The sequence below is a fragment of the Alosa sapidissima genome, chromosome 6 (genome assembly GCF_018492685.1).
Source record: "Alosa sapidissima isolate fAloSap1 chromosome 6, fAloSap1.pri, whole genome shotgun sequence".
Lineage (NCBI taxonomy): Eukaryota > Metazoa > Chordata > Actinopteri > Clupeiformes > Clupeidae > Alosa > Alosa sapidissima.
In genome coordinates, this window is record NC_055962.1 from 14,839,493 (window position 1) to 14,866,281 (window position 26,789).

Genomic DNA, 26,789 nt, shown 5'->3' on the forward strand with positions numbered 1-26,789 from the left:
AGGAATGAGAGGAGAATGGGGTAATACTCGTTTAACCCCCCCCCCCCCCAAGCACCACCATCACCACCACCCTTTTCCGCATTTGATTCCTGTAGTGTCAGTGGGAAGCCCCCCTTCTGTGGTTGCTCAAAAGCGGGTGTCACAGAGTCTTCTGGAAGACTTCTGGCTATAGGGGGGAGTAGTGGGCTGCTCCTCGTGTGCCTCAAATCAAAAGCCAAGGCCCCTGCAGCCTGCTTCCCTAATGCGCTATGTAATTTCAACAACAAACACTGTCTGTCGTCCGGGTAACAGGCTTGGGAACTTGTGGCGGTTTTTACTCCGTTTTGTTTGGCAAAAAGAGACGGCCTGAATCTTCGACGGCAGCAAGCAAACGCGCAGCGGCTGTGCACTCGAGGCCTTCCCCTCCCCCCCTTTTTGCCTTGCGTTTTCTAGTCTTTCTTTTTTGCCTTGTTTTTTCCCCCCTCTGGCCTGTGGCTATGACCACATCCAGCCATCGCGAAGGCCATCGGAAAAGGGCGCCGCATTTTTAAAACCCCTATGTTCTCAAAGTACTAATTTTTCATAGAGAATGTGATAATCTGATGACAGTGGAGAGCTCAGTAGTCCTACAGGAGTTGGCAAGGTTGTAATGGAAAGGAAGGAAAAAGAGCAAATAAGAAAAAAAAAGCAAAGAACAAAAAACAAACCAGTTCTTAAAGCTATTTGGTCTTACTGTACATACACACACTACCTAGAAATGAGGTAGCTCTTCTATTTCTGGGCTCAGTGTTACAGGTGGTTTGCTCAAGGCCTGTGCGTCACTTGTGGTGGTGGATCAAATGCTTGGGATTTTTCACAGGTAAGGGGGGAATGTGAGTAACCTTGGGGGGGATGCTGAGCATTGTCCTTGGCTCAGGCCGCACCAATGCGTGTTTGCAGAAGTCCATGCTGGTGTTCTGCTTCAGCTTGGTGTATGTGCATCTAAGTACCTCTTAGATCATTAGTGGGTCTAAGTTGTGCATATGCAGAGAGAGAGGGAGAGGGAGACAGAGGGAGAGAGAGAGAGAGAGAGAGAGAGAGAGAGAGAGAGAGAGAGAGACCTGAGCAAATCAGGTTCTCAACATTCCCTAGCTACTGTGTTTCAATCTCTGCGATGACAACTGAGCACCTCCTGGTCTGGGCGCTAATAAATAGAAACTGTTTCATCACTTTGAATTTGGGCCCAGCTGTAAGGTGGCCCAGTGTTGCACAAACACACACACTAGTCCCTAAAGAGAACGGCCAGATAAAATATTCCTGGGAGTCGCCCCAACAACATCAAACAGCTATAAGGCAGAGTGACATTTGCTGAGAAACAGCAGGTTTGGTTGAAGGCCCTAATACATACTACAGCAGGTGATGTTGCAAAAACATCAATATTTGCGCTGAAAAAAAAAAGGGTTCCCGGCCATGAAAGTGGTCTTATGTCAAAGCTACCGGAGGAAAGAAATGTGAGGATGTGTGTGTATATGTGTGTGCACATGTGCTTGTGAGCGTGTGTGAAGCATTCCATCTTTATTTATTACGCTTAGAAAACATACTGCCCCTGCTTTTTTATTTATTTATTTATTTATTTATTTAAAAGGAGGACCACCACCCAGCACACTCTGCCTGCAAATACGAAATTCCTTTTGTACATAGATGTGGAAACAGCCATGAACAACGAGCTGTCTCCAAAGTAAAGTTTGCAGATCCACAGAGGGTTTGACATGAAATTTGCTGGAATGTGTTGTGCAAGGGCCCTGTGTTTTTAAGGCCAGGGCCCTGTGTATATTGAGGGTAGGGGGGCTTGCTTTATTGGGCGGTGCAGGAATGTACATTTTCTAACACAGTTGTAGCTTTTGGTTTCCAGCTATTTCCCCTCACTCACTGAAAGACAAATAAAGATATATATTTCCCGTGGGCCGGAGCTAGACCTAAAAATACTGTCAGCATAACATTATTGCGGCATCTGGGCTGGCAGTTCTGGTCTGTCTTCAATGTGAGGGCAATATATATGAGGCCGAGAGAGAGCTGTGAAACAAAATGGCCAAGACAACATTGGCTGTTACTAAACTGAACATGATTCAAACTTTACAGAACACAAGGCTTATTAAGTCACCAGATCCTAACTGTAGTTAATTCTCCACATCAATTATTTGCCATAATCAATTTGTTTAGTTGTATTGGTCATATTGATCACCTCACAACTGTTTGTTTTCAGTTTTTTTTGCGTCCCAACACTCTTCCAAGACTGTTATTCTATTCAGATGAATCAGGACATTCTTGATAGACCATTAGTGGGTAGAACTAAATGTACAGTATGTGTTATACTGGCCAAAGCATCTGCCTTCCCACACTGCACTGGCAACAACATCAACATGGCGTGTGGAGCTTGCGCTGCCATAACCATGAAATGTAGGTCAGTGTGTGCTGGTCTGCAGGACAATTATACAGGTACTGTACAGTCCGAGGGGGTGGAGGGCGGCCACTAATGAGGAAACCGTGCAGGCCAGACGAACATCTGCATCCCCACGGAGGCCGAGTCCGTCCAGGGAGACAAGGCCCTGCACTCCAGCACGACTCGTGCACGTTTTACTGGCCCTGAGCGGTGAATATGAGGACTCTAATGGCTTAGATGCTGATTTGCTGCACAAGCATGGCTGATTTCCTTTGATACAGGAGAGGAACTATCTGGAAACAGTCAAGGTCCTCTGTTGTCGGTGGGGAAGACTGATATGAAACGACTGTGAAGGCCTAATTTACTATACTTACTCTAACAGACACCCTACTGTAACAGTCAGTCATCATAAAATTGAGGGCTACCCCACCAGACCTGCTAGGCCCACAAGGCCTAATGGATCCTAAATACAGTCTTGACTCCAGTTGCACTGGCGACTAAAGGAGCTGTCAGTTTGATCATTCCCATGAGCGGATGTACAACAGAGGCCTTCAGCAGACGTGCTGTGTCTTCTCCCAGACGATGTGCCTGCCACTCTTATATAAGCAGCCTGGAGAATCACTTCAGCCGCACGCAAACAGGGTGTTCCAACTGTTGACCGTGAGTCTGCCACTGTAAAACACACGAGACTGGGGAGGGAGAAAGGGGAAGGATGAAGGCTGAAAAGGAGGGGGGTGGGGGGGGTGGGGTGGAGGAAGGGTCGTTCCACGGTGGTTTGGCCAGACACGTATTTACGCTCCCCCTGCTGTTAAAAAGCCCCGTCTGCTCAGCCTGCAGAGAAACGCCGGCGACTGGCCGAGTCTGGGTTTCTCAGCACCGACTTCCTCTCTGCATCAATTATCTCACTGTTACAGGAAGAGCGAAGCATGTTCAGTCCCAGACATGAAAGACAACACACAAAAGCAGCAGCGTGCTGAGGTGACTCACTGTTCGGTCAAAGGACCTCAGCCATCGGCGATTGCCGTTGGAATAATTCCAACTGAGATTAATTTAATGATAAACCAGAGAGAGTGAGAAAACAGAGGCGAGCAGTCAGCCCTTGTGTCTATTCCAAGTCTGAAAGTACAGGCTGGCAGGACTGACAGACGTTTGAATGTCATGATTTAGAGGTTAGTCACCAAAGTGAAAACAAGCGTGTCTGATGTGATGTCTGGGGAATGTTCAACCAAAACAGCTCATGTCCGTGTCCCAGGTTCTCAAATGGGACAAGGCTTACTGTAAATGAAAAGAAGAGTAGGCCTACACCACCTTGATCGAAACCCAGTGGTTTTTGAGACACATGCCATGAGTTAAATATACTTTCTGTTAGTGACAGGCCAAGAATAATGCTAGACAAGCTCAGTGATGTTTTTATTCTATGAGGAGGACTTGTTGAGGTCAAAAGCTATACACATCTTTCTACGATCCAATAGCGCTCTCTGCTGGTCAACATCAGAAAATGTTTATCCAAGAAAAGCAAGAAAATTAGTATTTCTTTCCTCTCCTGCTGTCTATTGTCAGATTGGTTAGGTTAATAGGTTGTTTCCCTTTGTTAAGCTTCACATTTATTCTGGCCCTTCTAATAATAGGATTATACTATACAATATACAATTGACCCTCAATGTCCCTCTAATAGACAGTTTTACTCTGACATAATACTGTGTCAATCATAAATCAAAGAAATGTAGTCACACACAGTACAACAAAAATGATTGGAACAGGGTTTCAATCATAGGACTATCCAGGGCTAAGGAGATGAGCTAATATGCAGTAGCCAGAAAAGTTGTGGGTTGAATTCCCAGCTGCCACCGTTGGGCACTTGACCTGGGGAGACGAGGCCTTGTAATATTTGACGTATGTAAGTTGCTTAAGTCAGTAAACTACACTGTTTAATGCATGGTCTGGGACAACTAACAATGCATGGATCACCTTGGTTTAGCAGGTTCAAATCAGGCATTGCTTTACTATATTACCATACCATTGCTTTACTATATTACCAACACAGACAGAATTTCCAATAGGCCCTTAAATATATTTGATTTTAAGATTATGGCGTGCTCTTAATCCACAGGAAAAATGTACTTCTTAGGTTCGGGTGCTCTTTGGCTCAAGGTAACAAAAAATGTCTTTACACTGACATGTCGTAAATGGACCAATTAAAAAAGCCCACGCGTAGCGTAGGGCAGGGCACTGAAGAAGGCTTTATGCTGCTATGTGTGGGCTTTTTTAACTGGTCCATTTAGGACATGTCAATGTAATTAAAGACATTTTAATTAAGGAGTGCCTTGGCTGAAGAAATGTTTTTCTCTTTTTTGACAGAAACTTAAAGTTCGAAACCTGCATTAACCAAACATACAGTCCAACGCACTGTAATTCACCAAGCAAAACAAATGTTTGAGGACATTCAAGGCATCTTCCCCACACTTAAAGACAAATGTAGACTTCTAACCTGGCAACCATAACAGACTAGAGTGAACTGAATTAAAATCTTCCAGCGTTTGGCAACATCATTACACTCTCAAAACAGCATGAAACACGAGTGAGACAATGGAATGGAATGACTCGTGAACCAGGTGGAGTGGAATTTCCTGTGATGTTGTGACAAATTCTCCTACCCCTTGTCAGGTGGTAGTTTCATCAGCCTATAAAGATGCCAAGCTCAGTGGAGGAGGACACAACACAACAACCATACCACAAGTAGCAGCAAGGTCATTCTTCAGTAAACCCTTCATAAATATTTACAATGAAAACAGACAAATAAACTGAGATTTCTTGGGCTCTCAAATTCCTGGGTTTGTAAACATACAATATTCACTTCACTATGTGAGGATCTGATATTTGTGGTTTATGAGTGACTTCTGTCTGGTTAGTATGTCAAGAATTGAAAGTGATACTGTGAGTCTATTGTCAAAAGATAGAATTTCACTGAGATGATCTCAAAATGAGAGAATGTGTTATCGTAAATGGATTCATATATCACATTAAACTCTAATTATCTATAACTAATCTATCAGTGTTAATCAATCATTAATCAATCAATTACCCTGACTGTTTACTAACAACTCAAACGCTCACTATGATTCCATTGGGACCAGCTCTCACTAGAAGCTGCCCATGAGCACAGTCTCAGGTAGATGATGTCACATGACACAGGATAACTAGCAAGCAGCAGAACAACACTTACCCAGGACACCTTTCCACCAGGAATCCTAAACAAATAAAATCCTCTGCCAGGTCTGTTCTCCACCACAGAATCCATGTAAATGCAACAGAACATGCTCTCCCCACTCTGTTTTCTGAATACACATTGGCACCACTCGCCATTCGTTTAGTGTAATCGTGGTAAGTCGGCCCTGGGGGCCTTAAGGAGAGATGTTCCGTGCAGTACCAGGGAGTCCGTGGTGGTAACAGTGCCGTTATATAAAAGCACCTTGAGCTCTCAGGAGAATGGGATAATCTTGTCAGGCATCGGTTTCCACCACCTCTCCTTCAGCATGTACTCAGTCACCTTTTACTAGCAGCAACCTGAACAATTTCTTACACACAGACATACACACACACAATGCAACACATGAAGATGATTGATAATCTCATGTTGTTTCATCGTGTGAAACAGGCCACCAAAAGAATTAAATCATAAATGTATCAGATAATTATCAATACAACATAAACATAATAATAATCAAACATTTTTTTAAAAATACATTTATTGTTTTTTCCCCTAACATACAGAATAAAAAACTGATTATGATGGCAAACTGGAACTAAATTTGAACCATTTTGTTTGGCAAATCAGAAAATGTATATTTATTTTCATTTGTTCCCTTTGACCTATATATTTGTGGCTAATTTTACTAAAGTGTGTGCAGAGCACTGAAATATCTATTCTTGTAAGGACCATGATGATATATGGGACTTTGATACAAAGAAAAATGCTGATGAAAAAGGGTGCTCCAAACGTTACGCTTTAAGTATATTTCCGACTGATCATCAGTTTAATGCAAAGTTACAGTAACAATGACCAATAGCATCTACATTGTACAAAAATTCCAAAATCGTGAACAGTTAAACTCTGTGATCCCAATTAATCCACTTGTGTAGAAACAGGTCAGAAAATATTTGACTACACTGACTTGAGAGTGTGATACATATTTCTAAGATTTGACTCTCTATGGTTCTACAACCACAAACCAGAAAAAGTTGGGACGTTGCGTAAAATGTGAATAAAAACAGAATGTAATAATCTGCAAATGTCTTAAACTCAGATTTAGTTGCTAAAAGAACACTCACAACATATCAAATGACAAATTTGACTATTTCCTGGAAAATATATGGGAAAATATACAAGGGAAAGAGCTGAAAAACAAATTGGATGGCCATGGTCTTTTGGACTTCAGATGGCACTGCATCAAAACCAGACCTGTTTCCAGACCTGTCATTGTATGGGCTCAGGAAAACCTCTGATAACCATTGTCTATGTGCACAGTTTGATACTCAATTCAAGAACTGCAGCCAAAATTGTAATCGCCAAAATTGTATTTATACAGAAAATACCACCGTCTTATCTGGGCCTGAGCTTGTTTGAAATGGACTGAGGTAACATGGAATAAGGTCCTGTGGTAAGAATAATCAAAATGTGCCATTCTTTTTGGAAATCATGGACTCATCTGAGCTAAAGAGGAGAGGGCCTATCCAAGTATTTAACCTATCCAACTTGTTGTTTTAGTGTTCAGTTTGAAACCCAACATCTATGACGGTGTAGAGGAGCATTAGTGCCTACAGCATGGGCATCTTGCACATTTGGGAAAACACAACCAATTCTGAATGATGTATACAGATTTTGAGCATTTTGAACATATACTGCCATTCAATGTCTTTTCCAGGGAAGACCTTGAATATTTCAGGAAAACAAAGCCAAAATGAATTCTGCACATATTTAAACAGCATTTCTTCCAGGTGCTAAAATGGCCTGTCTGCTGTCCAGTTTTTGTCAAATTAAGTGCATCATGGAATGAAAAACATGACTAAGAATAAGCAACTGAAAGTCAATGGAGGTCTCAATTGATAAAAGGCTTTTAGTCAAGGACTAGGATTAATGTATGTACGGTAAAGGCAGGGCTGTGGTTAAAGGCTTGACCAGAGGTGTGCTGAGAATAAGAGGCAACAGGAGAGGAGTGCAGTCATAACAGAGAGGGGAGAGGAAGAGGAGGGAGATGAGGAAAATGAGGAGGAGGTAGAGGAAGAGGAGGCCCTCCTCCTTGGGCTACAGAGGGAGGTGGTGGGCTTGGAGTCACGCGGCACTTCAGGAGGAGGCACAGTCATGCCCTGAATCTGTGAGGGGAAAAAGAGGGGGAGTGAAAATGGGGGAATGAAAGAGAGAGAAAGGGAGTGAAGATGGGAAACATGGATTTAGAGTAAAATACTTTTACAGTGTCAACATGATTTCCTCGAGAACAACCCAAAAACATACTGATGCCAAAGATGTTAGTCACTATAGTATGGGAATAGATTATATAGGGGTGCCACGATTCTCCAAATCCTTGATTTGATTTAATTCTCAAACTTTTAAAAATTATACCGCTATAATTACATTTCTTATGTTGTTTACTTTTCTGGACTTCCAGTTTTGTTTTCAGGGGCTTTTATTTTTTTAAATTATGAATTTGGCTTAAAGGTGCTCTAAACGATGTTTTGCAGTTTCTAAGCTAAAAACATTTTTGTCACATACAGCAAACATCACTTCACCATCTGCTAGCTGCCTGTGCCCTGAATACACTTTAAAAAAACGCAGCTCCAAAAACGGCAACAAAAACAACTTGGTCCAACCTGGACCATAAAACCATAACAAACTGTTCCAGCCAATCACCGACGAGATGCGTGTTAAGGAGAGTTTCAGTTGCACAGGAGGGAGAAGAAAGCTTGCCCTCTCTTTGTTTGAACGTCAACAGAAGTGACGTTAGTTGAGAGCATCTTTAAGTAAGAGTAGAGTTACTAAACAGAGACGTGAACGTTACATCACATTACATTTGGCTTTTTAACCAAAGCGACTACCAACAAGGGAAAGATCAAGGTAGAGTACGATAGGGACAAGTTAATGCACCAGTAAGTGCTACTTCCACCAATGGGGAACAACAGATGAGAAAAGTTTGGATTGCCCTAAGTGTACGGGTGCAGAGCCAGACCAAAGTCCTTTTAGGCAAGTCCCTCCACTCGGCAGCCATATTGTAACAAGCACTTTTCAGGCATCTATTTCAGTAAGAACTGTGTGTGCGCAAGGCTTCACGAATCACGACACACCAACCTCGCTCTAGCTGCGAGATCACAACACATGATTGGCACGCTGTGTCTCCTCATTAGAAAGTCTCTGGCCAGACATTGTTCATCTGAGGAGTGCAACGGTCGGGAGGTAACTATGCCTGTATGAGGGCATTAAAGTAAGTGGGAGTGGGGTAACGCGTGCCCTTTTAGGTTGAAGACCACGCGCACCGCCGCGTTCTGGATTGTTTGAAGGGGTTTCACTGTACAGGCTGGGAGACCTCAGGAGGGCGTTACAGTAGTCAAATCATGAGATAACTATAGCCTGTACCAGGAGTTGGGTAGCATATTGAGTAGAGATGCACCGATTGATCAGCTGGTGACCGGAATTAGACCATTTTCATGTGATCGGCCATGACCGGCAACCGGCCGGTCAGTCTGAGACATGCCGATTTTATGCCGGTCAAATGCACTCATGCGCCGCACTTGAAACATCATCACCCAGCTGAGTTTGCAAAGTTTGAAGAAGCTAGCAAAGGCCAACACTCAGGGCTGGATGTACAAGGAAAGCGCTAATACCGAGTTTTTCGATGCACAGAAAGTGAACGCTGTACTTTGCCATATTGGAATTTACTAAGATGTCACTTCATTACTGTTCATTTTCTCTGTTCACCTGTTACATTTTTTTAACAGCCATTCCACTATTGAAAAGTTTATTAAACTTCTCTGTTAAAATGTTCTATTAAAGAAAAGATAGAAAATAAATCTTTGTGTATGCGGTAAAGTGGTTAGAAGCAAATCAGAATTGGCTAAAATCAGTATCGGCAGGTCAAACTATGAAAAATTAATATTGAGTCAGGTAAGTCCTAATTTTCCATATGCTGTAGAGTGCGAAACGGTGTGACCGGGCGACCGAGGCAACATGATCGGAGAAGGTTTGTTGGTTATCAAGCATGACGCCTACATTTCTTGCAGCCCTGGTAGGTGCAACAGTCAGGGAGTCAATTTTGATGTTGATGTGATGGTATATAGTAGGGTTAGCTGGGAGGACCAGTTTGGTTTTTGAGAGGTTTAGCTGGAGGTGGTGTGCTTTCATCCATATAGATATGTCTGAGGCAATCAGAGATCCATGCAGAGACCAAGAGATTTTCAGGTGGAAATGACAGATAGAGCTGTGTGTCTATGAGAAGTCATGCGAACGGATAATCGGACCCAGAGAGGTGGTGTAGATAGCAAAGAGAAGGGGCCCCAGCACCAAGCCCTGGGGGACCCCTGTATTGAGATAGTGAGGCACGGACAACTGTGAAGGATGCGAAGATTAACCGTGTCAAAGGCAGCCAATAAGTCATGCAGAATGAGTACTGATGACCATGCGGTCGCCTTGGCTTCCTTTAAGGCTTCGGTCACTGACAACAGAGCTGATTCGGTTGAGTGGCCATCATGAAGCCAGATTGGTTTGGATCAATAAGGTTGTTCCATGATAGGAATTCAGAGACCTGGACCTGTTTGGAGACTGCCCGTTCAATACCTACAGCACTACACTCTGTGGGCATGTACTGTACATGGGAGCTTACGGACATGCCCCCAGAGTGTAGCGCTGTAGCTGTCTGACTGTGTTAGCTGCTGGCTGTAACAGCTCAAGTTAGGTAAAACCGATTTGTTTGTTTTTTGGTTATAGTTATTTGGTGACTTTGAGAAACAGAGATCTATCTGAAAACTCGCCGGATCTCTCCTTTAAGAAATGGTGTTACCTGAGCCATTTTGAATGCTGCTGGAAATGTGCCAGAAGTTAGCGAAGCATTGATCACTTGTGTGATGGTATGATGAGTTGGTATGATGGTCGGGCTGATGGACTGAAGTAAGTTCGTAGGTCACATAGTAAAATGAAATAACTAGGGCTGTCAAAATAACTGATTCATTTCGATTAATTAATTTGAGAAAAAATAACTGATTAAAAAAATAGTGTAGATTAATCGATTCCGTACGACCTTTGACCTAGTTCTAGTCAGTAACCATTAGACTGTAAAATGAAGAAGAGAGAAAATGTGCTGCCTAGATCATTGATTGGAACATTTCCCTCTTAAAAAAACGACCTGATGGTGTTGATAAAAATAAAGTGTTGATTAAAATAAAGTTCGACAACTCTAAAGCACATCAATGCAAAGAAATAGTGTGGACATTGAGGGGAGTGTTCATTTATTTTCATTGTGTCCCCTAGGTTATATCTGTGGCCTGAAATGCCTTGTATGTGGAAAAAAAAACTTCTTCCCGAAGCACTTTTGAATTTATTTCCTCAGCATTTCCTTAGGTCATATCATAGATTATTATGGCCATTATTTAAACAGTGAAAATAATAATAAAAGAGTTTTTGAACTTTAATGTCACTAATGCTGATTATTCAATGATTCATTTGAATTTAAATATTTAAAACACTTTCACAGCAAAAATTATATATGCGATTAATTTAGAATAATTAATCACAAAGTATGTAATTAATTCGATTACATTTTTTAATCGATTGACAGCCCTAGAAATAACATGGAGATTATGTTGACTCGCCGCACTTCAACCATAGACTTCAACACGCGTGTGTTTTCCCTCTTGGCATATCTGCTGGATGTGACATTTGGGGCCTGGCTACATCCTCGAATCCACCTTTGGTTTTGAAAGTCAAGATCGTAACGTCATTTCGATCTATATCTGACTTACAACCGAGATTGTGACACCCCTAATATATTATGAGTGGGAATTGAGCTTTGCATTGTCAAATTCATATCAAAATAGGGTATGAAAGCTGCCATACCACACAAAATATTTGACAAATGTGCTGACTGGTGGTGGTAAACAGTTGTAATTTGTTATAATGTTCTCACTCTCAGAAAACCACCCTCTTATTCTTTGTTATTCTTATTCTTTGCCCACAACACATGATTTAGTGTTCACCAGATTCTTTATGAACAAAATATCCTCTCCAAATAGAGAAAAACAAGCAAGACAAATATTTGTATGTGTGAGGGTATGTATGTGAATAATGTACTGCACATGTGTACAGTATGTGTGAGTGTGTGTGTGTGTGTGTGTGTGTGAATATTTGTGTTCTTTATTTGTTGAATTGACATCTTGGTTTTATGATCTGTTCAAACAGAGCCAGGCCACATCAAAGAGAGAGCTACAACATAACCCTCTGTCTGATTGTAAGCACACCTGACCACATGAAGAATGAGTGGCGGAAAGCCTATCCTTCCTCACTCATTTTCATACCGTTCATTGTAAGCTTATCCAGGACCTGAATAAATGTTTTCACTGGAACACCTGCAGCTGCCACCTATATCACTTGAGTCTCATTAATGAAATGACCAATACAATCTTTACAATATAAGGACAAAGAATTGAACACACAAAGACATTAGCGCTGTTGACCTAAAAACTCAGATGTAAACAAGTTGCCGTAAACTTTCATTCAGCTGATGTGACTTAAGTTGACATTATGTGTTAAAACTGGTTTATTTCTTACGTTTAACTTTTACTTATTCCATTGGTCCACCACACTAGAAGAGAGATACCAGACTGTGTACAGTGCTTAAATAGTTTACCGATTAGACTGGATTTAGTGTCCACTCACCGACCACTCATCCTGACCCCACTTGGAGCAGCGCACATTCATAGGTAGCCTTAGCACAACGTCGTTGAAGGCCTTCCCTCTCTTCTTTGACCACCTGAATTTGTCCATAGCCTCAGTGAACGTGAGGTTGCTGTATTTCTTTGGACTCTTGATGACAAATGGCCAGGTCCTGAATAAAGAGAAGGAGCACCGCTATCTTACAGTCTTTCCTTCGGTTGTAGTACACATGTTGTGCTATGGAAAATTGTTGTGCAATGGACAATTCATACAGGCAGCATTTGATGCACTAGCACCAGCACTAAGGAAACACATGGTCATGTTCTAAAAGAGGAAACATACAGTATATTGTGTGTAACTGTTGCTGCACTATCAATGGAAAAAAGGCCTGAACACAAGTGTCTATTCTTATGCAGACATCTAATATAGTTATCTCAAAACTTCACTATTACGGAAGGAACATTTCTTGTCTTGAAAATATATTTTCTTTGTCTCATAAGAAATAAATCAGCTCTTATTGAGATTTCACCTGTTTCTTCTTAGGGACCATTTAAAGAAATAAGATGAGATAAGAATAGATTGAGAAGATAAATGAGTATGTTGAAATCTTAAGTTGAACTAAAACTGGACTTATAACTGACAATAACTGACAGTCATCTATTTGGCAGTGCTGCGACCATAGGCACCTAACCCTAGCCTTAACCCTAACCCTTGCAGAGCTGCCTGGAAGATAGCGCTGAGGGCTTAAACACCATAAAACCATCTATTTCTTGTGAAAATACATTTTCAAGACAAGACATTTTCCTTCGGGAAGACCGATTTATTTCTATGCAGTCATTACCCACATGTATAAGTATGTGTTTTGAACGTGTGGTCTAAAACCAATCTTTCAGTGGTTTCCCAAACATTGCAGTAACTATTCATAACAAAGGACCATGTGCTTTTGACCAAAAATGGCACTAGATACTCTATGACATTATAGGTATGGTATGGTATGGTACTCTCTGTGTGTGTGTACAGTATGTGTGTGTGTGTGTGTGTGTGTGTGTGTGTGTGTGTTTGCATGCACTTCTGTGTATGCTTGTAGTGGGGTGAAAAAAGGGTCTTTGTAACTAAATCTGTTTAGAGTGGCCTTGTCTGACCTTTTGCAAATCCCCTTCATTCCTTTCAATGAGCACAAAAGAAGCTGAGCTTTCTTGGCGCGGCGAGTGAACGCAGTCTACTGGCAAACCCAGCAGACCAAATACCACCCATCGGCAGCACAGACCCCCTGCAGGCAGCGCTTAACTTTTTGGGGCACAGGGGAAAGTCTCCGGATCTGTGTCCCTCCAGTGACCAAATGTCTTAATAGTGTTATCATAGCAATACATGTAATGAAAGAGAGAGAGAGAAAGAAAGGCAGACAGACAGACAGACAGATACAGACAGAGAGAGAGAGAGAGAGAGAGAGAGAGAGAGAGAGAGAGAGAGAGAGAGAGAGAGAGAGAGAAAAAGTAATTGTTCAGACCTTGGAACAACACTGACTGGACCTTCAACACTGTTCAGAACACAGTGCTGAATTCAATATGCCATCATGCAGTTTGCATTGGGCATTCTACATTCTTTCATTCTGTTTTTGTTCTGACAGACTACAGTTTAGTTTAAGTTTACTTTGAATGGAATCAACATGGACTTGATTATGGCTCTCATAAATATGAGAACCTATATAGAGATGTTATGCCTGCTGTTTCCCCTGCCAGCCCCAAATTCTTTAGTGCTTTTATTAGCATTGACTCATTTTACGAGGACAAACAACTCGAGGAACTTAAACTAAACAAGACGATACGTTCAGCCACAGAGCCCTATAGCACAACACTGAGTTTTGGTTACACGCTAGTGAGTCAAACTGGGCCAGCCTTTCAAAACCAGCTTGTTCCAGAAGAGGCATTTGTACTGGATGATAAACTACTGAAATAAATAAAAGACATAGTAGTTTGAAAAGATGGGAAAAAGCCACAGTACTGTACTTCTTCCAAAAACATTTATCTTTTCTTTCTTTTACACTCTCTGAATCACGCTTCGAGTCAAGGTGGCTCAATGGCCCAGCAGTGAGGCCAAAACAATGACTGCATTTTATTTAAAAAAAAAATACAATTGACAGGAAACCGATTGTGTTATTGTTTGTACTTAAGCGTAGGCCAAACCGCATGTTAACATGCACTTCCAAAAGAAAATATGAATGAAGTTTATTACTGTTCATACCATGACAATTATATTTGCTAGTTATTAATTGACCTCAGGAGTTTGCATTCTTGTCTTTAATTCAGGTCCTTGCTCCTCAACCACTCAATGTTGGATAGTTATATATGCTAGCCTGCAGTAATATGGTGTTTAAGAAAAACTCAATTTTTCACAGAGATCTCTGTTTTTCGAAGTCACCGAGTACTGATTTTAAAGATGCCCCCAAAGTGTAGCACTGTAGCTGCCTGATTTTTTTTTGTACCGATACTACTCGATGACCTCAAGAAACAGAGATCTGTGTGAAAAATTGCCGGAGTTCTCCTTTTACATTCCAAAAAATCACATGCTGATCACATGTAATAGTTATTTAATACAGCTGAACTCATATACAATGTTCCATCAGATAAACAGTCTTACACAATATCACAAAATGACAGGTCTGGGCTGCCACTGTAGGCCTGTTGTTAACAAATAAAGCAAGGCCTTTCTGCTTACGTGACAGGCTGCTGGATCGCTTTTACTCCAATGAATTTGAGCTGTCTGTCGATTTCTGGCAGACTCTCACACCTGGCCAGGTTAATCCTGGGGTAGTACAGCAGGTAGGACAGACACATCTCATCCCTGGTGCTCAAGCCCCCCTACACAAACAGACAAATGGGACACATGATAACACGGTTAGCGGCTATGTAGCTACACACAGACACGTTTGTGTTTAGTAATCATATGGGAACTTTGGCCTTACAGAGTGGCTACCGACCCTATGAGGGGAAAAACATGCTAGCAGCATACCCATGGGTAGATGTAGAAAATTGCAATCAGTTACACTTTACACTTTTATTAGTTTCAAATTCAGATGAGGTTCAGCTAGTTTCTGACCATAATGGTTTCAAAGAATTATACTTGTGATACTTCTGTTTACTGCAACAAAAGAGTTTAATGTTAGCCTAAACCCGCTAGCACACAGATAACTCTTAGTCCTCAGTCAAATCAGTGGGTGAGTTCAGTCTTACAGCGCTGTGCAGATCTGGCTGAATCTTACAATACAAGATGCCTCACGATCAGCCACATCTGCACCACGCGGGAAGAATTGGAACGTGTCCACTGATTTGACGCTACTGGGCCACAAAGTCAGGCAATGCACTTCCTTCTTTGAAAGGTCTTGTTACAACCTCTCTGTACACTTTCAAAGTTTACAATACTTCGGTTTGTCTGTCAGGACCCTACCCATGAGGCCACCTAAGAGTAGGGCTATTTTGACCCTTGTCAGTGGTTTGAAAATAGCAATTTATTTTGACATGGCTCTAATGGTCAATAGCCACACACTATAAACCATTTCATTGTAAATGCATACCACAGTCTACCTCAAAACTCCTCCGATTAACGTAATTTTGCTCCCAAACTAAAGTTTGAACTCGTTATCATCCATAAACAGACCCCGGGTTGTTTTAACTCCGGAACTTTTCTTTAAATCTTTATATAAGGTCTCACAGTTGATGGTGTATGCCAGAGTGAAAACCAAGCTACAAGGGTCGAGAGAATTGTCCGTAGACCTGCGAGACAGGGTTGTGTGAAGACAGATAAAAAGAGATGTGTGCCTCTACTAATGTCCAGCGAATTCATTTAGGCACAGGTGGACTCCAATTAAGTTGTAGAAGCATCTCAAGGACCATTGATAGAAGTAGGATGCACCAGAGTTCAATTGCAAGCGTCATAACAAAGGGTCTGAATACTTACGTATGTATGTAAATGGAATATTTCAGTCTTTTATTTTTTTTAAAAAATGTACGAAACACTCCAAACACCTGTTTTTTTGTGGAGTGTTGGAGTATTGTGTGTAGATTGATGAAAACAAATTAAATGAATCTATTTTAAGATCAGTCTGAAAAATAACAAAATGTGGAAAACTTGAAAGGGTCTGAAAACTTTCCGGTTGCACTGTATACATAGCTTACTTTAAAGCTGAGATCAAATGGAGTAAAGCATTTGTAGCTCCCCTGTAGGTCTGTGCTAATGTGACACTTTGGACTTCTCCCAAAACAGACAGCTGTGAGATCTGAAGCTCAAACCCAACTCTGAGTACAAGCGGTCAGCTTGGTTTGATGGCAGGCAAGTGGCTTCCAGAACCAATGGAAACCAACTGAGAACATTAAATACACTGACACAAGTCTGGGCTTATCACATGCCATGCACAAACCCACCAAACATTTGCATCTACTGTAAGCGTGGCCTAGCTTTGTGACTCATAAGATTGGAGTCAGATTAGAGTCTACGTTGTAAATCAAAGCCTCATTTATACATGGTCCTTTCAGTCAAGTTATGAATCATGGGGTTTTATTTATTTATTTATTCATTCATTATAGTCAAATTCTGTTAGTAGTTGTGGAAAGCATTACTGTCCTGAATATTTAATAGGCTCTCCATATGCTATGTGTAAGCCTTGAACTAATGTTGACTTCTTTCTCGCAGCTCTCTGAGTAATATGACATATTTTCTCTGTTGCATTTCCAGAATAGAATTTATTAAACTGGCGTTACTCTTTGTGAACTTGAAAAAAACTGACTGCAGAAGAAGGAATCTAGCTTTTCTTTTTCGCGGCGACAGGCTTTTGGTAATTTGTCCGTTTGAAGTGTCTGTCAGAATCAAGTGCCAGTAGCTGCAAACTGCTTTATAAGCAGCGATCCATCTGGGTTCCCGGGGCTTCAGTGTTTGCAGACAGATTGTTCAGCCAAGAACAGACAGGCTTCTTAACACATATGTCTGAAAGGATCGGCCAGAGACACTGCCCGCCTCACCCGGCTCCGCTGGGCAACCAGATCACACCGCATGTCAGCCACATGCAGCACTCAACAGGTTAAACAGAATTTAGCTGTATTTAGTGTTTAAGGTAATGACAGTTAATGTTGTTTCATGAAACAAATAGATTAACACATACAGTACATTCTGTAAATGGGCCATTCAGGGATGTTACACAGAACAGATGTCAAAAATAAAGAGTCTAATAAAGTCTTTTTCTCTCTCTTCCTCTCTTGTTAGATTACAATCTTTGTCAAGCATTCAGGGTGGGCCTTGTGATGGAAGAAGTGAGGATGTTTCTTGGCAGTAAATGATGTCTGATAGCATCTAGCAGGTAGTCTACATGTGTGTACCTGATATACCCATACATTTATCGCCATTAACTAATGTTGTACCATACAGCTGTACAATAGTATTAACACATAAGTAATGAAGAATAGTATAACATAAAAGTAATTGGTAAATGGACTGCATTTATATGAGTAAAACGAATGTGTATCAGAATGGCAGATTTTACTCACCCATGTCATGTTAGCTCTGTCCTTGGTGTTGTATCTGCACTCTGTAATTAAGTTATCACCCTGCAAATACGAGGAGAAGTTATCAAAACAAAACATAACTTTTATGACAACAAAACACAGGTGCATGGGTATTTTTGTTTTTCTTTTCAGAATACTGTTCAGAATCTTTTACATACAGTAATTACACAAAAAACAGGGCCTGATCCAGTTTCTCTAGGATCTGCCCTCAAACTTGAATGTAGAACAACTGAAAGGGCAAATTGGTAAATATATTTCAGCCCATTATTAGAACTATTTGGCTCCGAATAGTGTTTCATCTCCCTCTCATTAGTTGGGCTGTGGTAGACAGGTAACTTTTGAAAGTTATTATAGGGCATCCAGAGTCTATCACAGTTTGACTAAAAAAAGAATGTATCCTTTCATTTACAGAATTTTACAATGTCCCGTACTTTATGTCTGTTTTCATGTTCTACAAGCTCATTCAGTTCATTCACCTTATTTTTGTTGATAGTTTGATCACTATCACTTGCTCTCAGGCACTCAAATATGAGGGCACTCTCAAAGTAGATGTACAGCTGAATGAGACACATTTGTTTCAAAAATGCTGTGATTTGTAATCGTAATTAAATCCTACTTAAACAACATGGCACTCCATTGATTGCCACGGGACAAATTTCGAGTTCAAACAATATTGTCAACTGATGAAAACATGAGAACATTTTTGATCTCCACCGCACAATGATGTTCACAATGACACTAAAAACTCTGTTTGTCTCAGACACTTCAGTTTCCTGACAGTAGCCTGAGTACTAGGAGTCCCAGAATAAGCTATGGTGTTTGGCTCCTCCATAGCTGTTTGACACTGTCATTTTTCCGGGGTTATTATTATTTCAAAAGGAGTGGCAACATGCTGTGGCTTGTGAGTAAACCTTTAGTCATGTTTTTCCGACTCTCCTGCTCTCTGTCTCTCGCTGATGATTGCCCTGAAGCCTGTCCTTTTACAAGGCTAACCTTTGAAAATACTACACCAAGTGAGTGTAGAAAAGAAGATGAAGTATCTCTGCTCCACATAAACCAGAAGAGTTGTACTGCCATTTCATTTCAAATGTCTTAGCAATTTATGGTCCGCCCCCTTTGTGTATAAAATATTTGAAAATTTGTCTTTGCAAAAGGAGTGGAAGATGACAGGTACCCACAGGAAGGAGCAGCCTCTCCTCGCTGAGAGGAAGGAATTCCTGGAAGTTGAAGTCAAACTCGTTGTCGTACGCCAGGGGCTTCATTTCCTCATAGTCCCGGAAGTGACGCGTCCGAATAGCCCGGCCAGCCAGGTGAGCGTGGAGCAGGACGGCGAACACTCGGATGCCACTGGGCATCTCCTCCTCCAGGGACTAGAGGGGAGGTGGGAAGAGGACAAAAAGGATTTTTATTTTACTTTTATTTTCATTCAAAGATAATTTTGCCACTGTTGTAAATGGGGAATATGTCTGTAAAGACTCCCTTTAAAACAAAATCACTAAGCTACTACTACTACTACTAATACTAAAAAACTAAAATCCCTTGATTTGATTTTAAAATAATTTTCATTTCAATAACATAGTAGTGCTACTACTGGTATTAGTAGTGGCAGCAGTAGTGCAAATATATACACCATGTTACAAGGCTATATATTGTAAACAGGAAATCTGGATTGGGATTTGTACTTTTTTTGTCCGGGACATCTGTTCAAGTGTTTGTACCTCTTTCAGGCATTCTCTGGTGCAGTGTCCCTCAGACAAGTAATCCTGCATGCCAGGGGGCAGCATGTGATACAGGCTAACCCACACGCCTGTCTCGATCACCCCCGCGTCATACTGCCTCAGCTTGGGGGTGTAGAAGAGGCGCAGACCAGAGCTGTCCAGTAATCCTGTGATTAAGGAGAGATGGCGTGTCAGTAAACACAAGCGACGAGGTTGCTAAGGAATATACCCCGATCTTTGTTCTACCCACACCACTGTAAACAAACTTTTCACAATGCTCCCTCTTGTTGAGGGCGTTTCCACATTTCCATTTACATTCACTTAGCAGATGCTTTTATCCAAAGTGACTTAGAAAACGAGGAATATCATTCAAGCTACATGGCAACAGACACCTTTGGTCACAATAAATACTACTACCAGAGGATGAGAGTGCAGAATTTTAAGTATTAGTTTAATGTGTACGACATTTACACAATGAGCTCTAGATGAACATCATTGGTATAGTGCATCTGTAATGTGTTTCACTAGGCTGCTAGTACTACTACTACTACTACTAATACTACTACTACTACTACTAAAATCACAACTAAAATCCATTCACTAAAATGATTTTAAAATCATTGTCATCTCAATAACGTAGTAGTGCTACTACTGGTAGTAGTAGTAGTGGCAGCAATAGTGCAAATATACCCACCATGTTACAAGGCTACATATTGTAAACAGGAAATGATGAAAATGATGTCCTCACACTACCTTGTTGTAGTGTTGGATTATCATAGTGGACTTCCATCAGGACGAAAACTGGGTCTATCGATGTTCCAATGGAGAGACCAACATGAGATGGATAAGAAAATCCCTGCAGAGTAGAACCGAAGATCGTAAGATCGAACCAAAAGACAACAACAATGTCAGAAACAGACATTTTGTCACCTCATGGATGAATCATTCTCTCAGTGCCAGCCATGCCTCTTCTCTGGCAACCCATGGAGGGCGAGGTAAGAAAGATTACAAACCTCACCACCAATTGCCCAGGCGAAGACAACAGTTTCACACGTCGTGAAGGAATCTGGCATGTTTGGATGGTAACACTCGTGTCCCACTCTCAGGTCACTCTCTCCCAGGCTGCTATTACACTGGTAGAGCAGAATGTGGTGCACCAGGTTTTCGTGTCCTCTCTGAATCAAAGGCTCAATCTGGAGGAACACAAGCAGGAATGCTGATGGGAAAACATACAAATCAGTTTGTTCTGATCATCTCTAAGCCCCCTACTGAAAAATAAACATAAGACACACACATGCATGCACACGCACACACACACACACACACACACACAAAGCACCATTACAAACAAGAATTCTATTTTGATCCAGGGCATGGATATAAATGTGAAAGGAGTGAGAAAGGCCAACAATAAGAATAGAAAAAACTGGGATTTTTTACTACCCAAACCAACATTGGAAAGGAGTGTAAGCAATTCTGTTCTATCGTGTTTTTCACTATTTATTTTTTCATTTTATTTTCCTACTCAGTGGGTCTCCAGCTTCAAGTGAAATCCCAAATAAAGCCACATCCCACTGACTGAACTGTGACCTCACAGTGGGAGGCTCTCCTCCCAAACATCAGGAAGAAGGACCACAACATGGCCTCTAACCATGAGATAAATATTTAAACATTCCTCCATTTCACCCTCTTTATGATCTTGTTCTGATTGAGCGACCATCATGTTTCAAGTTCAGATCTGATAGGGATATTTGTGAGGTGGGCTTTCTTTTTTTTTGTTAAAACCAAGTTGTTGTCCATTTTATTGATATTCATTTTACAAACATACCCATTGAGTAGAAAGTCTATGTATAAATGGTTTAGTGCAACTTGTAGGTGCCTTGAGGCTAATTTATGAGAGTAAAAGAGTATATAGTGTAAATAACAGGATACTGAAAATGCAGAATCCAGCTCAACAATGCAGATGGCTAGTGAAACGCATAAATTCTGTAAATGGGCCATTCAGGGATGTTACACAGAACAGATGCCAAACACACACAGAGTCCCTTTCTCTCTTTCTTTCTCTCTCCCTCTCTCATTCTCTCTCTCTGTCTTGTCCAGTTCCTGCCTTCCTCTTTCATAAACACATGCACATACACACACACCCACCCCACATCTGGTTAAGAAATGCATAGATGCCATGGCCAGAAGGAATTGGTCTGTTCCTGTTTTCTGCTTATGATATGACACTACTTTATTGGTCTGAAAAAATTGTTAACAGATTTTAAAAATAAAATTGTCCCACAGCCACATGGGCCCTGAATTAATATCATAACAACATTTCCATATTTTGAGATGGGTTAGAACATAAACCATATATAGAAAATGACAGTATGACACTAGACAACTACACACATATTTTCCTGTCCCAATTAAGTGACCATTAAACATATGGTCTGACAAATGGGAGACACAGGCTGAATCAAACCTATTTCCTGCTGTTATGATGTCATGCATAACTCTCTGTGGTAGAGTAGCAGAGACAGTTTGAGACACTGTGCAACAGCAAACACATGGACAGACACATAGAATAGAAGCAGGAGAGAGAAAGAAAGAGAAAGAGAGAGAGAGAGAGAAAGAAACCAGGGAGTCTACTGGAAAAAAAGGAAGAATAGCCCTTTATAAATGCATTCGCATTGGCTCAATGACAGTTTGTCACTTGAGAGAGCCTTTGTTCCGGCCTGGGGGTAGGGGTGCAATGGAGGGTGGGGTTGGGCGGGTGGCTTTGGCGTGTGTGTGTGTGTGTGTGTGTGTGTGTGTGTGTGTGTGTGTGTGTGTGTGTTTCTTGATTCAGGGGGGCCCCAGGACTGGAAGGGGTCCTAGAACAGGCCAGTGATAAAAATGCAGTAAATCTGTTGGGCTTCCCAAAGCCAGATTTTTTTTAGGAGAGGCCTCCCAAGACATTTACTGTGCCATTGTTTGAGGGGTCTTGTTTACACATGAACTACAACACACCTAGTGGGAAATAAAACCTGCCATTAAACATTTCTATGTCGATTTCTAGCCTCTTGCAGCTGTTCTGAGATTGTGTGGATCATGTCTGCAGTTCACTTTTGTCATTTGATGAAAGATTTAAAGGAAGGAGGAGCAAATCCATCACTTTGCAAGTCTACCATTTCGTTTGACAGCCAAAACATTTGGTTGGCTACTTTCATTCGCTTAATTAAATCATATTTCAAAACGTCTTAGTGTTTCTTTCTTCTTCTTTTTTTTTGGTTTGGAAACTGCCTTAATTATGCTTTGGTGACATGTAATTTAAAATCCAAACTACAGGTGGGGAATCAGATGACTGGGTAAAGGGCAGGATTGAGATCACACTTGAGAGGCTCCTGTGTAATGATAGGCTGAGACAAGCAGGCACACAGACAAATACATCAACAAAGGGCACCGACAGACAGGCTGGGGACTAGATAAGGAGCCTTTGAACACAAAAAGTCTGACTTCTCGCATGTGACTACACACTGCATGGGTTGTGCCTTTTAATATCTCACAAAACACCTGCTCTCCTGGAAAGATTAAAGGGTGAATTTCTATGTGCTGCAGGCTAAACAACATACAATACATGAAATAGAATTGTGTGAATTTAGAAAATCATCATGATACAGCAGAAAATACATACAGTGCAATATATCAAGAACGGTTTAATGGTGTTGCTGGCAGACTTACCCTAATTATGTGATGCTTCTTCTTGACCTCTGGGATTTTGAATATCTGACACCAGTAAGTTGTGTCCCTTGAAGGCACAGGCACCTGTCTTGAGGAAACAGCACAAACAATTAACACTGACAGAATTAACATGTTGTTCAGTCATTCCCAAATAATAAGCTGCTATAAAACTCTGGATAACGTTTATTTACTCATTCATTCAGTATTCTTGGATGTTGACTGCATACTGGGGGGAATGTGTGGGATATCGTGTGTTTTCACTGACTTACGTGAGCGTTTTGTAGGTCGAAATAGGCAGCCCCAGGGGGAGCGGCGGCACTGCTTCCTGGATTTAGCAGTCGCAGACTCTTCCTCCCCCGGTTCACTCCGTGGTACATAGGCCCCGCGGGCCCCACGTCCTCTTCGTGGTAAGCCCAGATCACCCGCACTGTGCTGGCCTAGACAGATGGGACAGACAGAAATACAGTGAGTGTGTAACCCTCCTCAAAGCTGGAGCAGCGGGAGTGATACAGAGGCACCAGAACAGCTTTGGCACTTGGTCAAAGGTAAAACAAACTTAGAAGTCCTCCTCTCTCCTAATTAAGTCATATTTCAAAAACCTTTTCAAAAGCTCTTCAGCTATAGCCTGGTTAGCACGCAGACCTCAATTGTAATTGAGAGTGGGTCTGGAAAAGGTTCATTGACTTACAACTTCCAGCAGGGGCGTAACTAGGAGTGAAATCAAACTTAAATTGGTGCATGAAACTTGTTTCAGAAGTGTAGCAATCTTGTAAACAAAGCTTTTAGACATAGTTGTTTACTCAATTCGAAAGAAATACATGTCCATGCTGGATTAGTGATTGTATCTGCATGCCTTATGTTTTAGGGACATTGGAAATGGGTTTCAGTGTGCAACTATTTCTGACATACAGTTCTAGAGCACCCCCACCTGACCCAACATAATCAAACATACCGATATCTCTTTGTCGTTAGGATCGCATGTGCTTAGGTCCCTGCTAAACGCCAGGACAGTGTGTGTGATGTTTTCCCTCCCATACTCCAGTCTGTAGCTCTGATCCGAGTCTCTGTGGACTTTTCTGCTGGGGTCAGCAAAATAATCCTGTTGAAAGCACACAGTTAAAACAAGTTAAAAGTGTACAAGTGACATATGCCAAGCCTTTGTCTAAAGGCAGGTGTTTGCCTTTAAAAAATAGCAAAAAGAAACATGTCTGCTGAGAATTTGGGTGTATTTGGTTTTAAATTCTTGCAGTTGGACATGTGATGATATACAGGGTATCAGGGTATCCATAGATTAACTGTTTTTCTGTTTTGATGGCTACTCTTTTTAGGGTGAGCTCTTTATTTGCACAGGGATAAAGGTGGTTTTCATCTACGGAAGTGCGCAAATTAAATGTACTAAATATAGAGCGTAAGGATGAAAAGTGGTGTCACTTTTCCCTTGAATCTTTGATGCTCAGCACAACATTAGGGGTAGTCAGATCTAAGTCCAGGCCTACCACAGGGGAGTTTCCTGCTAAATAATGCAGAAATACAACTTCTCTTATGAATGAGATTTGAGTCTTTCACTATGCCAACACCCAGGAACCTTCTCTGGGTTTGTGTTAGAGTAAGATCTGTTATATATTTAGCAGAGATAAACAAAGACCACTCAGATAATTTTGCCAGCAAGACCCCCATCTTTGGCTCTTCACTACACTGAGGACATAGACAGCATCCTGCTTCACTAAGGCTCATTATTGCTCTAAGGAACTAGTAAGAATGTTCCTACTAATAAAAGGTGCTGGCATTCATGAGGAAAAACTGTCTCGAAAATGCCACTGACTATGAATCTACTGTACCATCTGGCACAGTAGTGAACTCACTGCAAGCAGCCAAGAGTACATATCTACAGCTGTATGTGAAATCCTCCACAGATCTGTGTTGCTCTTGAGAAAGTTAGCTTTGACTCTTGATCTAGTAGCGTAGGCCTACTCACCTGTCTAATATCGTGTGATCAAGCAAGTGTCAGAAACTGATAGTTGAACACATTTTAACATATATTTCAATAAAATATTCAAATCTGTAATATTGTAATGAAAACAAGTGTTGCACGTCATGTATTTCATCTGACACAGATCATTAATTTATTTCAGTAAAACTTGAAGTAGCCTACACATCAACTATTGATCCAACTAGGCTCCACAGTTTAGAGGCGGGTCCCTTGAGGCAAGGTTACTATACCTGGAGGTAAGGTCTTCCATTGAACACGCCACCAATCACTATATCCGATAACGCCATCGCGCCGTTCGAAGACAAACCAAATCCTACATATCCAGTGGTCTCAACCTCTAATTCAAAAGTTACAGTTCTATCGTCGAATTTCCATTTCATTCGGTATTTCCCATTCGCATCCAAAACGGCGGAATGTCTGTATCCACTCTCTTGGGAAGAGGTAAGACGAACTGTTGAAAAAAAGAAAGCGCCTAAAAAGGCCAATTCAAACATTCTACTGAAATATTATAGAACGAAAAACATAAACCTAAACGGCGAAGAAAATAAATTCAAATATTGCAGTTTCAGACTGCATGTGTGTTGTTTCCTAGTTTGCATTGGAAACTGATGATGAGCCCACCGCGGCTATCCAGATCGGCAAGCGAGCCACTTTCCTTTTCCTCCCACAGAAACTGTCTAAACTTGTGTTCTCTTTGATCTGTAGAGGCACGTCCCACACGGGTCTCGTGGTCAATTTACCTCTATCCGTGTCAGTTTGAAAGGTTTCCACTATTTTATCGCCATGTGATTTAACTGATTGGTGCCAAGCTGTACGCAAAAAAGTTACACGAATTTTATGAGTGCCTACTAGGGTAATGTCGGTGTGGTGTAACAGCAATAACTGCGACTGGGGTCCATTTGAAGTTGTGTCACTCAGCCTAGCTCTTGTCAAATGGGGAAAGCATGGGAAAAACAGAGTGTCCATTAAGGCATAAGTAACACAACATACATCACTGCAGTATTAAAAGTATAGACTAATTAATTTCCGGCTAGTACACCACGTTCATATTATATAGTTTAGATACAAATTGATGGACTTCAAACATAATCTGCCTTTATGTATGTTATAGTTTAAGACAGAGGGAATTATTAGGCAAGAAGATTTTTTTGCTTGGCAGTGGAATATATTGTGGCGTGCAATGGGAGGCAGAACACTTGGCTATTCAGCCATATTAAATCAGAGGACTGACAATGGTTTCACTCCAGAAAATAAAGGCTTAAATTATACTTTTCATCAATATGGTTCCATAAAGAACCATGATCTTTACATCAAGGGAAAGGTTCTTCACATTGGAAAAGGTTCTTCAAAAAGACACTTTTCATATCTGTTTGACTTTTCTTAAATGGTTTTTCAATGAACTATCATGGACGTGGCAGTCGTGGCCTACTGGTTAGGGCTTTGGGCTTGGAACCAAAGGGTTGCCGGTTCGATCCCCTACCAGAAGAAAAAAAAATGTGGACAGGGGAAGTGG

The 26,789-nt window shown here is 41.3% G+C and overlaps 1 protein-coding gene across 1 annotated transcript; it reads right to left on the minus strand.

Moving 5' to 3' along the window:
* Window positions 1-7,338: 7,338 nt before the first annotated feature.
* Window positions 7,339-25,995, minus strand: moxd1 (monooxygenase, DBH-like 1). The gene is made up of 12 exons (XM_042096258.1): window positions 25,507-25,995; window positions 24,239-24,385; window positions 23,556-23,723; window positions 23,287-23,370; window positions 20,595-20,774; window positions 20,335-20,437; window positions 19,582-19,748; window positions 19,042-19,233; window positions 17,846-17,905; window positions 15,027-15,169; window positions 12,315-12,483; window positions 7,339-7,768 (listed from the first exon to the last, which is right to left on the minus strand). The coding sequence occupies exons 1-12, from the start codon at window positions 25,768-25,770 to the stop codon at window positions 7,562-7,564; spliced, it is 1,884 nt and encodes a 627-aa protein (XP_041952192.1). The 5' UTR covers window positions 25,771-25,995; the 3' UTR covers window positions 7,339-7,561.
* Window positions 25,996-26,789: the final 794 nt, after the last annotated feature.